We start from the raw sequence: 11485 nt of genomic DNA, 5'->3' as shown, positions 1-11485 counted from the left end.
CTGGACAGGCCTGCCCCTGCTTTGAGTGGACAAAGGGTGGGAAATGGGGCGCAGCCCCTAGCCGGCTTCTACCTGGGGTTTGGCCCACTCCTTGCCCCTGTGACTCACGGAGTCCTGCTGGGGTTGTGAAGGCTGGAACCAGTGGGATCAGGCGCCCTATGTCTTGGCCAAGCTCAGAGAGGGAAGACAGGGCTTAGAGTTGGAGGCCCAAGGAGCAGCTGTGGGGGGGGGGTCCATTTGCATGTGGGGAGCAGGTGGCCGAGATTTCCCTGACAAATCACAGGCACCTGTCTCCTCCCAGGCCAGCCACAGCCATTCCCCCGCTGCAGACACCACAGAAACCATGATACCCTTGACTGGGCTCTTGGCTGAGGGATCTTCAGTTCTTTATTACAGGCTGGGACAGGGCACCGGGGTTAACCTCCCTCTCATCCTCCACACGTGAAGCAGGCAGGCCCCCTCCCCCGCCATTTCGTTCTGGGAGGCATCGTGTCCTCGGTCTGTCCGTGGGCTGGAGGTCCATCAGCCAGGCCTGGTGAGCTCTAGTCTAGTCTGTGCAGTGTCCTCTGAGTCCACGGCTGGGCAGCCCTTGTGATCCCCAAGGTAGTAGGGGTGCAGGGACAGAGAGCTCACTGTTCTGCTCCCATCACACGGGGGCTTCTCATGGGTCCGGGCATCAAGGTGGCCCTTCACAAGTCAAGTGGCCACATCCCCGGCCGGCTCAGTCCCTCACAGTTCCTCGCGGACCCGAGGCGGTTTCCCAGCCTTGTCCTGGACCCGCGGAAGCCTGCGGCTGGGGGGTTCTGGGGAAGGGTCTCTGCTGGGCATTTCTTCCTCTTCCTCTTCCTCCTCCTCCTCCCCTGGCTCCTTCAGCAGCTCTTTGGCTTCTGTCCACTCCTGGGGAGTAGGGAGGAGAGTTTGGCCCGATCCCCTGCATCACCTTGCCCCAAGGACCCTCCCTGGGACGCCTCGGACCCCGCCCCTCGTCCTTCACACACCAGAGGGACAGCCCTTCCTACCCCCGCTCCTCCTCACCTGCTCCCTGTGCTCAGGTGCCCATGTGTGCCACAGCGCCAGGGCGCAGCGCCGTCCCCGCGTCACGGCCCACACACCGTGGGGATTCTCCCCACCGGAGCTGAAAGCCACGAGGCGTCCACAGCGCGGACGAACCTGAGCCTGAGGGGGGAGGGCAGGTTCAGCGCCAGGGATGGGTGCTCTCAGAGAACTTGGCTCTGACTCCCTACGGCAGGTGGCGGGCCGGGGTGCAGAGTTCAGCTCTTCTGCCCATCGCTTTCCTCTCCTTAATTCAGGAACTATCCCGGGGGGGGGGGGATGGGAAGTTGGCCTCAACTTGGGGAGCACAAACGCCAGACCGAGGCTGGAGGAGTCGGAGCCAAAGGAAAGGGGCCTCTCCACCCCCCACCCAGGCCTTGACTTTTCCCGCCCAACCCTTTGAACCCCGGGTGTGAAGCAATCTGAAGGTATGAATGCAGTACCAGACCCTGGGTACTGGGGATAAGGGTCTTGGGGACATTCTTCCCCCTCAGGGAGGCCACGGATCATCTGTAGCTGGTGGCAGCAGAGAAGGAGGTAATCGGGTTAGACAGAGCAGTAGATGACGCAAAATCACTGCCCCTCTCCTCCCGCGCAAGTCCAGCCCCTGGTTTCCACCATGACTATGGCCTTGGGGACCTGCGCTTTACCCCCCTCCTTGAGGGAGTGAGGCAAACAGGGACCGCTGCAGATCTCCTGGGGAGGTGTAATCAAACTCTGCTATACCCCCGAACCCAGACAAGTGGTGGAAAGGGCTGGGGAGGCCAGGAAAGGAAAGGAGTAAGGGGGCCCCCTGGCCATTTCCCTGCATTTGCCTCTGGGAAGCTTCTGTTTTGAATTCAGAGCCCACAGCTGGGCTCCCCCCACACCCCCACGGCCCCCACCCGGCTTACTGTGACCGTGAGGGCATTGGGCTCTGTGAAGAACAGGTCCCCACCGTGGAAGTCATCGTTGAGGTAGAGGAGCCCACTGCAAAGGGAGGAAGGCGGCAGGCAGTGAGACCCCCCAACCCAGGTCCACCTGCCTGACCCCTGGGGGGGGCTGCCCACCTGTAGTCTCGATAGGTGTAGGCTGGGGGCTCCCGCCAGCAGTCCCCAGTGTCGGGGTCCAGGACGCAATTGTCTGCGTGTACTGGGTGACTGAGGTCCATGCGCTGGTCTTGCTCTCCTGGCAAGCAAAGCGACCTGGTGAACGCCCCTGTGCTCATCCACTGCGGCCCACGCTCACCCTGCAGCTTCGGGGGATCGCGGCTGGGCAGAGGGGCCAGGCCCTTACCCGGGCGGGGGCGTCAGAAAACCCACGGAGTTTGGGGATGCGGAGGGGGTGCAGTGCCCAACAGGGGCCTGGGGTTGGGGAGGAACAGCTAGGCTCCCTGGTGGTTACCTTCTATGGCACTCCGGCACACCAGGTGGGTGAAGGAAAGATGCAGGGGCCGCTCCGGGGAGAAATAGGCCTGTGTCAAGGTCCTCACGCGCTCGCTCACCTCCAGAAGCAGCTTAGCCCCCTGACTGCCCACGGACCCAGCCTGGGCCAGCTGCAAGCCGGGAAAGGAAGGGCGGGAAAGGAGGGGGCGATGGAAGGGCGGCCCTGCCCCAGCCCCTGCCCTACTTCCATTGCTCTCCACCCATGGGCTTGGTCTCAGCAGCCAGCTCTGTCCGTCAGCCCAAACTGCTCCTTCCATTGGCTCTGTGACCATCACCCGGGTCCCTAAGTCTCAGAACACCTCACCTCCCGCCGCCCTCAACTCTAGACAGGGGCCTCAGGCGCTCTCAGTACACAGGAGAGGCCCAGGCTTGGGCACCCAGTCTCCTGTGTACCCTCTTCTCCGGTTCTGGGCATCAGACCAGGGCACGGGGGCCTCCTCTCACCTGTGCAGCCTTGAGCACCGTGAGCCCCTCGAAGCGTTCATGGGGGGTGTGAGGGGAGCGGCGGCCACGATAGCCAGACCTGGCTCCAGCCTCGGCGGCGTCCTACGGAGGGAGAGAGGTGGCTGGGGAGTCTCACTCCCTGGGTCCCAGGCCATCTCCCACGTCACTGCCCACAGGGCTGCAAAACCTTCCTCCAATCGTCCCACTCCCCGGAAGAGGCTAGAAGCCCCCAGTGTTCTCTGCTGGCCCCCTTCCCTGAGCTGCTGCCCCTTCCCACAGAACGACTATGTTCAGGTCTATACTGTCACCCTCTGGTAAAGATCTGGAACCTCACTGGCCAAGGCTGCTGTGCCTAGAACGCTGGAGAGCTTCCTACAGCAGGGAAGGGGCCTCTGAGAGGGTAACGGCCATTGGGAAAAGGGGGCAGGAAGAGCTTGATCACTCATTCCTGATGAGCCAAGGATAGAGGAGTCTTTCCAGGAACAGGGCCCTAGCAGGAAGTTTGATAGTCAGGTCAGGTCCCGGGGGCTCAAGGTGGGGAGACAGTATCAGCCGAGGTGCCTTTCTGACACCCTTGACACACTCTTGGAGAATGTGAGAACCCTTGATGCTGAGCCCCAACTACCCAACCACCTACATGAGTCTCATTACCGGGGGGTCTCCTGGTATTTGAATGTCCTTTTCCTGATACCTATTCTTTTTGGCTGCTTTTTGCAACCTTTTTGCAGTCACCCTGTGTATAAACTCCATCTCTGAGAGACCACCTACTCACCCAAGCCATCTAACCTTCCATTCTTGTATTTATTCATTCAAGAAATTTGTACGGAGCACTTCCATTATGCCAGGCACTGTTCTAGGCACTGAGGACACACCCGTGAACATGCTCTCACGCAGTTTATATTTTGAGTAAATAAATAAACAAACAAACCAGATTAACTCAGATGGGGATAAATGATATAAAAAAGTTAAAACAGGGCTACAACTTTCAGAGTGCCCAGGCAGTGGGTAGGGGACAGCTAATTGATGAGTGAGGTGACATCTACATTGAAAGCAAATGATATGAAGGAGCCACTTAAATATGTGAGAGAAAAAAATGTTCCAGGTAGCAGTAACAGCAAGTGCAAAGGTCCTGAGGCCAGAATGAATTTAGTGTGATGGAGGAACAGAAAGAAGAGCCGATACTTGGGAGTTATTCCTGACTCCATCCTTTCATCCATTATTTTCCACATAGATTTAGTGCTGAACTTCTTTATCTTTGACTTTCTAAATATTTCTCATCTGTCCCCCTCTCTTCATTCCCTTGAAATGAGGATCTAACCTAAGGCAGTGGCACGCCAACATCACCCCAGAAGCCTCCCCTCCTTCCTTTCCCAGGGCATTCTCCACAGTGCCACTAGAGGGATCTGCCGGTTCTGCAGCATGGTGACTCCAGACCCCGCTCCTGCTAACGCATGGGGACGCAACAGCTAACCCCTCCTTAAATTCTCCGATAAGCTGTCCACGGTCAACAAACTCCGTAGCTGGGACAGAAGGCCCTGCGCCATCTCGCCCGTGCCTCCACCTCTGGCTTCCCTCCCGTCTACCTCCTCCGGATAACATACAGCCTGACGACACAGCAACGGCGAATCCTGAGCACTTTTTATATTCTTCCAACAGCTCTACCAAGTACTGCCTCGGGCCTCACAACAGCCCTGAAAGAGCCCACTGCATTTAGCCCCATTTTACAGATGAAGGAACGAGGCTCAGAGACACTAAGATACATGGCACGAGGTCAGCCAGCTAATCACCGTCGGGGCCGGCCCATGCCCTTAACTCCTGTGCCCTACCGCAGCTGTCCAGGCCGCTCGTTCCTCTTCCTTACCGCCTGGCTCTCCTCCCCTTCTCCGCCTTGTTAACTCATCCTTAAGACGGAGCTCAAGGGGCGCCTGGGAGGCTCAGGAGGTTAAGCGTCTGCCTGGGGCTCAGGTCATGATCCCGGAGTCCTGGGATGGAGCCCCCAAGGCCAGCTCCCTGCTCAGCGGGGAGTCTGCTTCTCTCTCTCCCCCACCCCCCTCCACTTGCACACGCTCTCTCTCTCTTTCACTCTCTCTCAAATAAATAAATGAAATATTAAAAAAAAAAAAAAAAGACTGAGCTCAAATGACCCCCTCGAATGCCCCCCCCCCCCCCCCCGCCGCAGTAAGCTTTCTGTGACTTGGCATTTCAGCGCTCCTATTTGGACGGGTACATGCTTCTTGTAGCAACTTACCCCTCGCTCTACTGAAGTGCCTCCACGTCCGATTCCTTCTCTATACAGTGAGCTCCTGAGTGCACATCTGTGCTCATCCACCTCCCCCTGGAACCCAGTAGTTCTGAGTACGCCACAGATACTCAGTGAGTGTGTGTAGAAGGAAGGCTAACCTGGAATGAAGATGGAAGCTTCCCAACATGGCGGTGAGTATGGAGCATTCAGCCCAAACTAGAGGGGGCGGCAACGGATGGGGAAAGAAGCCTGTGTGTCCACTCAGCCACTGGTCCAGCCGATAATTAAACTCTTGGCTAACCAAGGAATCCTCACTTGCACGCTCACCCTTTCTTATGCCTTTATGTTTTTTTCTTTGGTTCTTCCTATCAATTTCCAGCAAAATTCCTTTGTAAAGAGTGTCCATCCACCCCAGGCCGGCTAAGTTGAGAGGAACGGAACTTGTCCACTGTGGTGAGGCAGGGGCAGGTGCCGTGCCGGCTGGAGAACCAGAGAGGGCAGAACAGGGGGCAGGCCGGGCTGTGCCCAAGGTCCCTAACGAGCCGACGGTCCCACCTACTCCCAGGTCTTCTTACCTTGGCCAGCTGCAGCAGCACCCCACACTCGGCTGGGGTGAGCAGCCCGTCCAACACCACCCTCTCTGAGCCATTCAGCTGTCTTGCATCCTGGGTCAGGGTCACTCCCTCCAGGAGGAGCACATCTGCAGGGGAAGGGGCAGGGCAGAGGGGGTTGAACACCCCTGAGGGTAGGCCCAGCAGCAGCTGGCAGCCACCCAGACCCTCCGGGCTCCTGCTTCCCGCTCTCCCAGGAACCTACCCTTCCAGTGAGTCAAGGGCTTTGGCTGTGGCGGCTCATGGTCCCAAGGCCTCTTCTCTTGATCCTCTCTCAGGGGTGAGAGACATGCTCAGTGCAAGTGCCGGCCAGTCCGGACCCATCTTCTCCAGACCTCCCAGGACCCCTCCCTCACCTTCCAGCTCAGGCCAGGCCCCTCCTACCACAGGCATCTCCTACCTGAGCTTTTCTCTAAGTGCCTCGGGGATGACAGCTGCTGGGGTCCAGGGATCCTGGGAGAGTCAGGAAAAGCGCCATCACCCACCAAGCCCAGCCTGAATCCCTGACATTATTAGACTCTGACTACCACATTAAGGTCCTCCTGCTTCCAGAGAGGAAGGCAGAGGTGGGAAAAGCCCTGGACTCACTGTCAGGAGCCCCAGGAGCTGGGCCAAACTCTACCAACTGCTCATGTAGTGCTATTCGTCAGGGGCTTTTCTAACAGCTTCATGCATGGAAGCGGAACGCGTGGAGCTTTATCATGCAACGTTCGCAAAATCTGCCCATTTTGCAGTTGAAGACTCTAAGACACAGAATGGTAAAGCAACATGCCCAAGATCACACAGCTAGTAAGTGACAGAGTTGGGATTCAGACCAGCTGGAGAGGGGCCCAGTGGCTCAGTTGGTAGAGCATGTGACTCTTCATCTTGGGGTCCTGAGTTCCAGCCCCAGGCTGGGTGTGGAGCCTACTTCACATACATACACACACACACACACACACACACACACACGTACACACATACATACAAACATACACACACAGACATGTACACAGACATACACACACATGCATACACACACACATATACACATACACACACATAAACAGACACATACACGCATACATACATATACACATACACACATACATACGTACACACATACATACAAACATACACACACAGACATGTACACAGACATACACACATGCGTACACAAACACATACATACACACACACGCATACGTACATACACACATACATACGTGCGCACATACATACACATACACACATACATACGTACACACATACGTACACACATACACACACATACATACATATACATACACATACATGCATACATACACACGCACATACATACGTACTAAACTAGCTTTAGAGTCCACACTTTGAACCAGCGGTTCTCAAGCAGGAGATTTTGCCCCCCAGGGGATATTAGGCGATGTCTGGAAACATTTTTGATTGTCATGACTCAAGTGCTATTGACATCTACTGGGTAGAGGCCAGAGAAGCTGTTGAATACCCCACAATGCCTACGCAAGCCCCCTTCTTCTCCCCTACAAAGAATAATCAGGTCAAAAATGTCAGTGGTGCCAAGGAGCTTGTGAAAATGCTTTAGGTTATTGTCCTAGCAATGAACAAACCCTCTGTCCTTCAGTTTCCTCTCACAACTACAACAAAAAGAACAGTAAGGAAAGCAGCAGCAGCAGAGACTTCTCTACTAGCAAATGAGACGGCTTCAATCACTCTATGAGCTAGGTCTGATGTGCCCGTTTTACAGGTAAGGAAATTGAGGCTGAGGCGAGTGAAGGTCCAGAGCTTGTTTATGGCAGAGAAGAGACCCACACTTCGGCCTGCATGACCCCAAAGCCGCGCTCTCTACAGGCACCTGCCTCTGTCCCTGAGACACTGGGACCACAGACTCTTCTCCAAGCCTCCCAGGGGTGTGGGAAATGGGGAGCCTTGTTGCAAACCGAAGTAACCCAAATGTAGGGCATCACTGTTCTCTTCCTCCTGGGGGAGCAGGATAGGGACAAGGGGAATTACGCACAGGATCCTTGAAGCTGGCCCCCAGGTGCTCCATGGCATAGTAGAGATGTCTCTTCTCCCCCAAGGATCGAAGGATGAAGCGTCGGATGTCCTGAGGTGGTGTGGGCAGCAGGGAGAAAGGGGCGAGACGAGGAGAAGTAGAGTGGGGCAGGGAAGTTAAGGCTGGAGGAGAGCATGGCAGTCCCAGGTTCTAGGGGACAGCCTGCACACTCCTAAACCCTTTCCTACGCCTTTCTCTTCAAGAGCTTCAGGGCATCTGGGCTCAAAGGGGCGAGGGGGTGGCGGTGCGCATAGGCCTGTGGCACAGGAGGGCACATGAGGGGGGGCAAGTAGGGGTGAGGTGAAGGCAAGAGGGATGGGCTGGCACTTGGACTCAGAAAGTCGAGTCTGCAGTGGGGAGCAGGGAGCGGAGACAAGTCAGATGCCAGACTTGGGGTTGCCTGCGGTGACGAGATGGGGGGACAGAGTCCAGGTTACTTCTCAGGTCTATTTGGTTTAGGGTTACCTCACAGGGTACGTATGCAGCAGAGGGTTACCTCTCTCGGCCCGAGGCCAGGTCTCGGCTCTCCCAGCTGGGCCTGGTACTGGTTCAGGGCCTTCTTGGCAGCCTCATCCTCCGGGTAGAAGAGCAGAACACTCAGGACGTTTTCCATAGCCTGGGACAGATTCCCCACTGGAGACAGAGCAATAGGGCGGGGTGGGGCACGGTGACTGAGAGCGACAGTGGTCCCTGGGCAGAGGCAGAGAAGACAGGCCAACAGGGGCAGAGCCAGAGAAGGTGGTCTCCGGAAGCCAAACAACTCCAAAGCCCCCATCCCCCCTGGCGGGCTCGCTCATCCATTGCTTCTTTCCAAAGCTTACTCAAACATACCTGAGCTGGGTAGGCAGAGCTCAAAGAAGGGGAAGAGAGGAGGGAATTAAAGGAAGGTGAGAAGCAGCAAGGGCAGAAGGAGCCCTGTGACCCATCTCCTGAGCCTTCCACAACGGCGCCAAAGGAGAGCAAATGAGAGTCCTCCTGACCAACTACAAATCCAGAGACAGACAGGAGGGACGGAGAGATGGGGCTCAGGATACCATCAGAGACAAACCTTCACTTCCCCTGTTTCCAAGCCCGGTCACCCCCAGCGTTCACCCTTCCCCAACTGACCCTGAGCATGGGCCTCGTGCAGCCGCCTCAGCTGGCTGGGAAGGAAGTCAGGGACAGGGAAGCTGCGTCCAGGGCGCGTGGCCGTGTCCCCCACACAGCGCTGCCGGCACTGCAGGACCCGAATCCAGTGCCCTGCAGACAACACATGTGGACCATTCAGCTCGTGATGCTCCTCTCTGTGGGACTGTGAACCCCCAGCTCCTTACCTGCAATGGTCTCATAGAGGCCCCCCTGGCTGCCGGCCCCTTCCTCCTCCTCTTCCTTCCTCTGCTGCTCCTCGGGCCCCTCACAGCCAGCTCGGCAGCTCTCCATCTGCGCCAGGCTCTCCTGCAGGGCCTCCTCTAGCCTGGGCAGTGCCTGTCCTGCCTCCTGGCGCCCCAGTAGCTCCAGGCCATCGTCATAGGCTGCCTGTTGGGGAGGGGAATGGGCAGTCACCTAAGCTCCCGGAGGCAGGGTGCCAAACAAGACTGGGAGGCAGAAAGAAGGGGAGGGGTGTTGGTCTGATCTGGGGCATGGACTCCAGGTCCCACTTCACCTATGGGGTGGGCCTCAGGATCAGAATGGTCGAACAGGGACTTCAGTGATCCTCGAAAGAAAACTAAGCCCCAGAGAGGGACTCTCCATTCAGGGTTACCAAGGACAGTACCCAGGTCTCCTGATGCCTGAGCCACACAGGTCCCAGTCCAGTGAGCCCTGTGTATCTGGCCAGTCAAAGGGTCTCACCCAGTGTGGCGGTGTCTCCAGGTCCCGGAAGCTTTGGGGCCGCACCCGAGACATGCGTCTGTACTTAGCCATGTCCTCCCGCATCTGCAAGTGTGTTGGGTTTGCTACAAAGAAGGTGTGTGCTGCGGCTGCCGCCAGGTCCAACTTCTTCATCTGAGAAGCAAGAAGGATGAGGGAGTCAGTGCCCTCAGGTAGGGGTGTCAGACCTCTGCCGGCTCCCTGGCCTCCCCCTCTCCCCTACCACACACACACCTGGAACTGCCCCAGAACCTTCTGGAAGACTTGTCAGTCAGGACTGCCCACTTCCCAACCTCCAGGGCCCCTAGAAACCAGTATGCTGGGGAAGCTCCGGAAAGAGGGGTTTGAAGACTCAGGAGTGGGTGAGATATGGGCAGAGGGACCTGGGGGCCTCCGTTTGGAAGACAAGGTGCAAGTGATGGCTAAGTGAGGTGGGGAAGTGGGGGCGACCTGAGCGACCAGCAAAACCCGCAGGTCTCTAGGACCCTGGGCTGAGGTGTGTGTGACCAACCCCCCCCCCCCCCAGCCACGTAGGCAATAGCTACCGAACTGGTAGCTGCGCAATGTCCACTGCCCGCCCCCCACATGCCCGGCCTCAGCCTCCCCGCTCCTCAGCCTTGCCCCTGCCGGGCAAAGGCTCACACTCAACTCACCGCCACGCCGTGCTTCCTGTGCAGCGGCGGGGTTCCCCCCAACCCCTCCGCTTCACTCCTCGAAAGAGGCAGTATCATCCCCCGTAGGTCTCAGTAAGACCTAACGTTTCAGGCCCCTTCCCTCCATCTCCCATCCACTTCCACCCCGCCTCAGGAACCCATCCAGCCCCGCTCCAGCTTTGCTCCCACTCTCCCTTAGGCTGTCCCTCGGCGACCTCAATGGGTACTTGACGCCGTTTGGATGGGACCGACTCAAAAGGAGAGGTCCGCTCACCGCCCCCCTGAGCCCCACCCGGAGTCCCGGGCGCCGGCATTCCGCCCCCTCCTGGCGAGCTCCAAGTAGCGGCGCAGCGTGGGTCGGGGCAGGACCCCCGGAGGGCCCGGGCGGCTCCCGCACCTGGTAGTAGGCCCTCTGCAGGTAGTTGTAGGGCTCCCGGCGGCGGAAGGCGTCCCGCAGCGCGCTCCCCACGCGGAGCCGCGCCGCGCCCCCGGGGCCCAGCCTCTGCGCCCCGCACTGGGTCAGGCACTCGGCCCGGCGGAGCGCCGCGCGGAGCAGCAGCCGCTCCCAGGCCCCCTGCGCCGGGCCGGGCCCGGACTCAGGCCCCGGGGCGTCAGGCAGCACCGCGGGGAGCGCGGCCCCCGGCTCGGCCGCACAGCGCGCCCCGCAGTCCTGCCGCGCGCGGCCCAGCGCCGCCTGGCTCCGCAGCGCCTCCCGCAGCAGCGCCACGGCCGGCGCCCAAGCCCCGGCCGCGTAGGCGCGCAGCCCGTCGGCGTAGAGCAAGTCGGGGGCCTGGGGGGGCGCCCCCGGGGACAGCGGGGCCAGGCCGGGGGGCTCGGGAGACCCCGGCGGGGGCAGCAGCAGCAGTAGCAGCAGCAACCGGAGGAGCCGGAGCATGGTGCCAGGGGCGCGGGCCGGCTGCCGAAGCGGAATGCGGGAGGCGAGAGGGGGAGAGAGGGAAGGGGGAAGGGAGAGGGAGGGGAAAGGAAGGAGAGATGGAGAGGAGGGAGGAGAGGAAGAGAGAAGGAATGATTGGGGCCAGGGAGAGCTGATGCGGCCCAGACTCAACCCTGGGAGAGGCCGATAGGAGAGCCAGAGAAGTCGGGAAGCCTGGCAGAAAGTGGAGAAAGCAGTCTTTAAGAAGAGGGGTAGTGTGGGACAA

General features: G+C 58.7%; 1 protein-coding gene across 1 annotated transcript; it reads right to left on the bottom strand.

The window, feature by feature from the left end:
* Positions 1-364: 364 nt before the first annotated feature.
* Positions 365-11279, bottom strand: P3H3 (prolyl 3-hydroxylase 3). The gene is made up of 15 exons (XM_045781303.2): positions 10723-11279; positions 9655-9807; positions 9138-9339; positions 8932-9063; positions 8321-8457; positions 7786-7875; positions 6175-6227; positions 5980-6047; positions 5739-5863; positions 2922-3023; positions 2437-2587; positions 2103-2220; positions 1947-2022; positions 1036-1176; positions 365-897 (listed from the first exon to the last, which is right to left on the bottom strand). Exons 1-15 carry the CDS (start codon positions 11218-11220, stop codon positions 730-732), a joined length of 2214 nt encoding a protein of 737 aa, XP_045637259.2. The 5' UTR covers positions 11221-11279; the 3' UTR covers positions 365-729.
* Between the last annotated feature and the right edge of the window lie 206 nt (positions 11280-11485).

The sequence above is a fragment of the Ursus americanus genome, chromosome 25 (genome assembly GCF_024610735.1).
Source record: "Ursus americanus isolate L20-20 chromosome 25, mUrsAme1.1.p, whole genome shotgun sequence".
Classification (NCBI taxonomy): Eukaryota; Metazoa; Chordata; class Mammalia; order Carnivora; family Ursidae; genus Ursus; species Ursus americanus.
Note: the sequence above shows the minus strand (reverse complement) of the source record. Positions and strands in the feature narration are given on the sequence as shown.

What these genes read in the sequence shown, in the direction of transcription:
- P3H3 (XM_045781303.2), bottom strand. Translation starts at nt 11,220, where the DNA reads ATGCTCCGGCTCCTCCGGTTGCTGCTGCTACTGCTGCTGCTGCCCCCG. An exon ending in GGGCCAGCTTCAAGGATCCT is followed by an intron (nt 6,228 to 7,785) that starts GTGCGTAATTCC and finishes TGACTCTCCCAG; the next exon opens with GATCCCTGGACCCCAGCAGC. An exon ending in TGCTGCTGCAGCTGGCCAAG is followed by an intron (nt 3,024 to 5,738) that starts GTAAGAAGACCT and finishes CTCCCTCCGTAG; the next exon opens with GACGCCGCCGAGGCTGGAGC.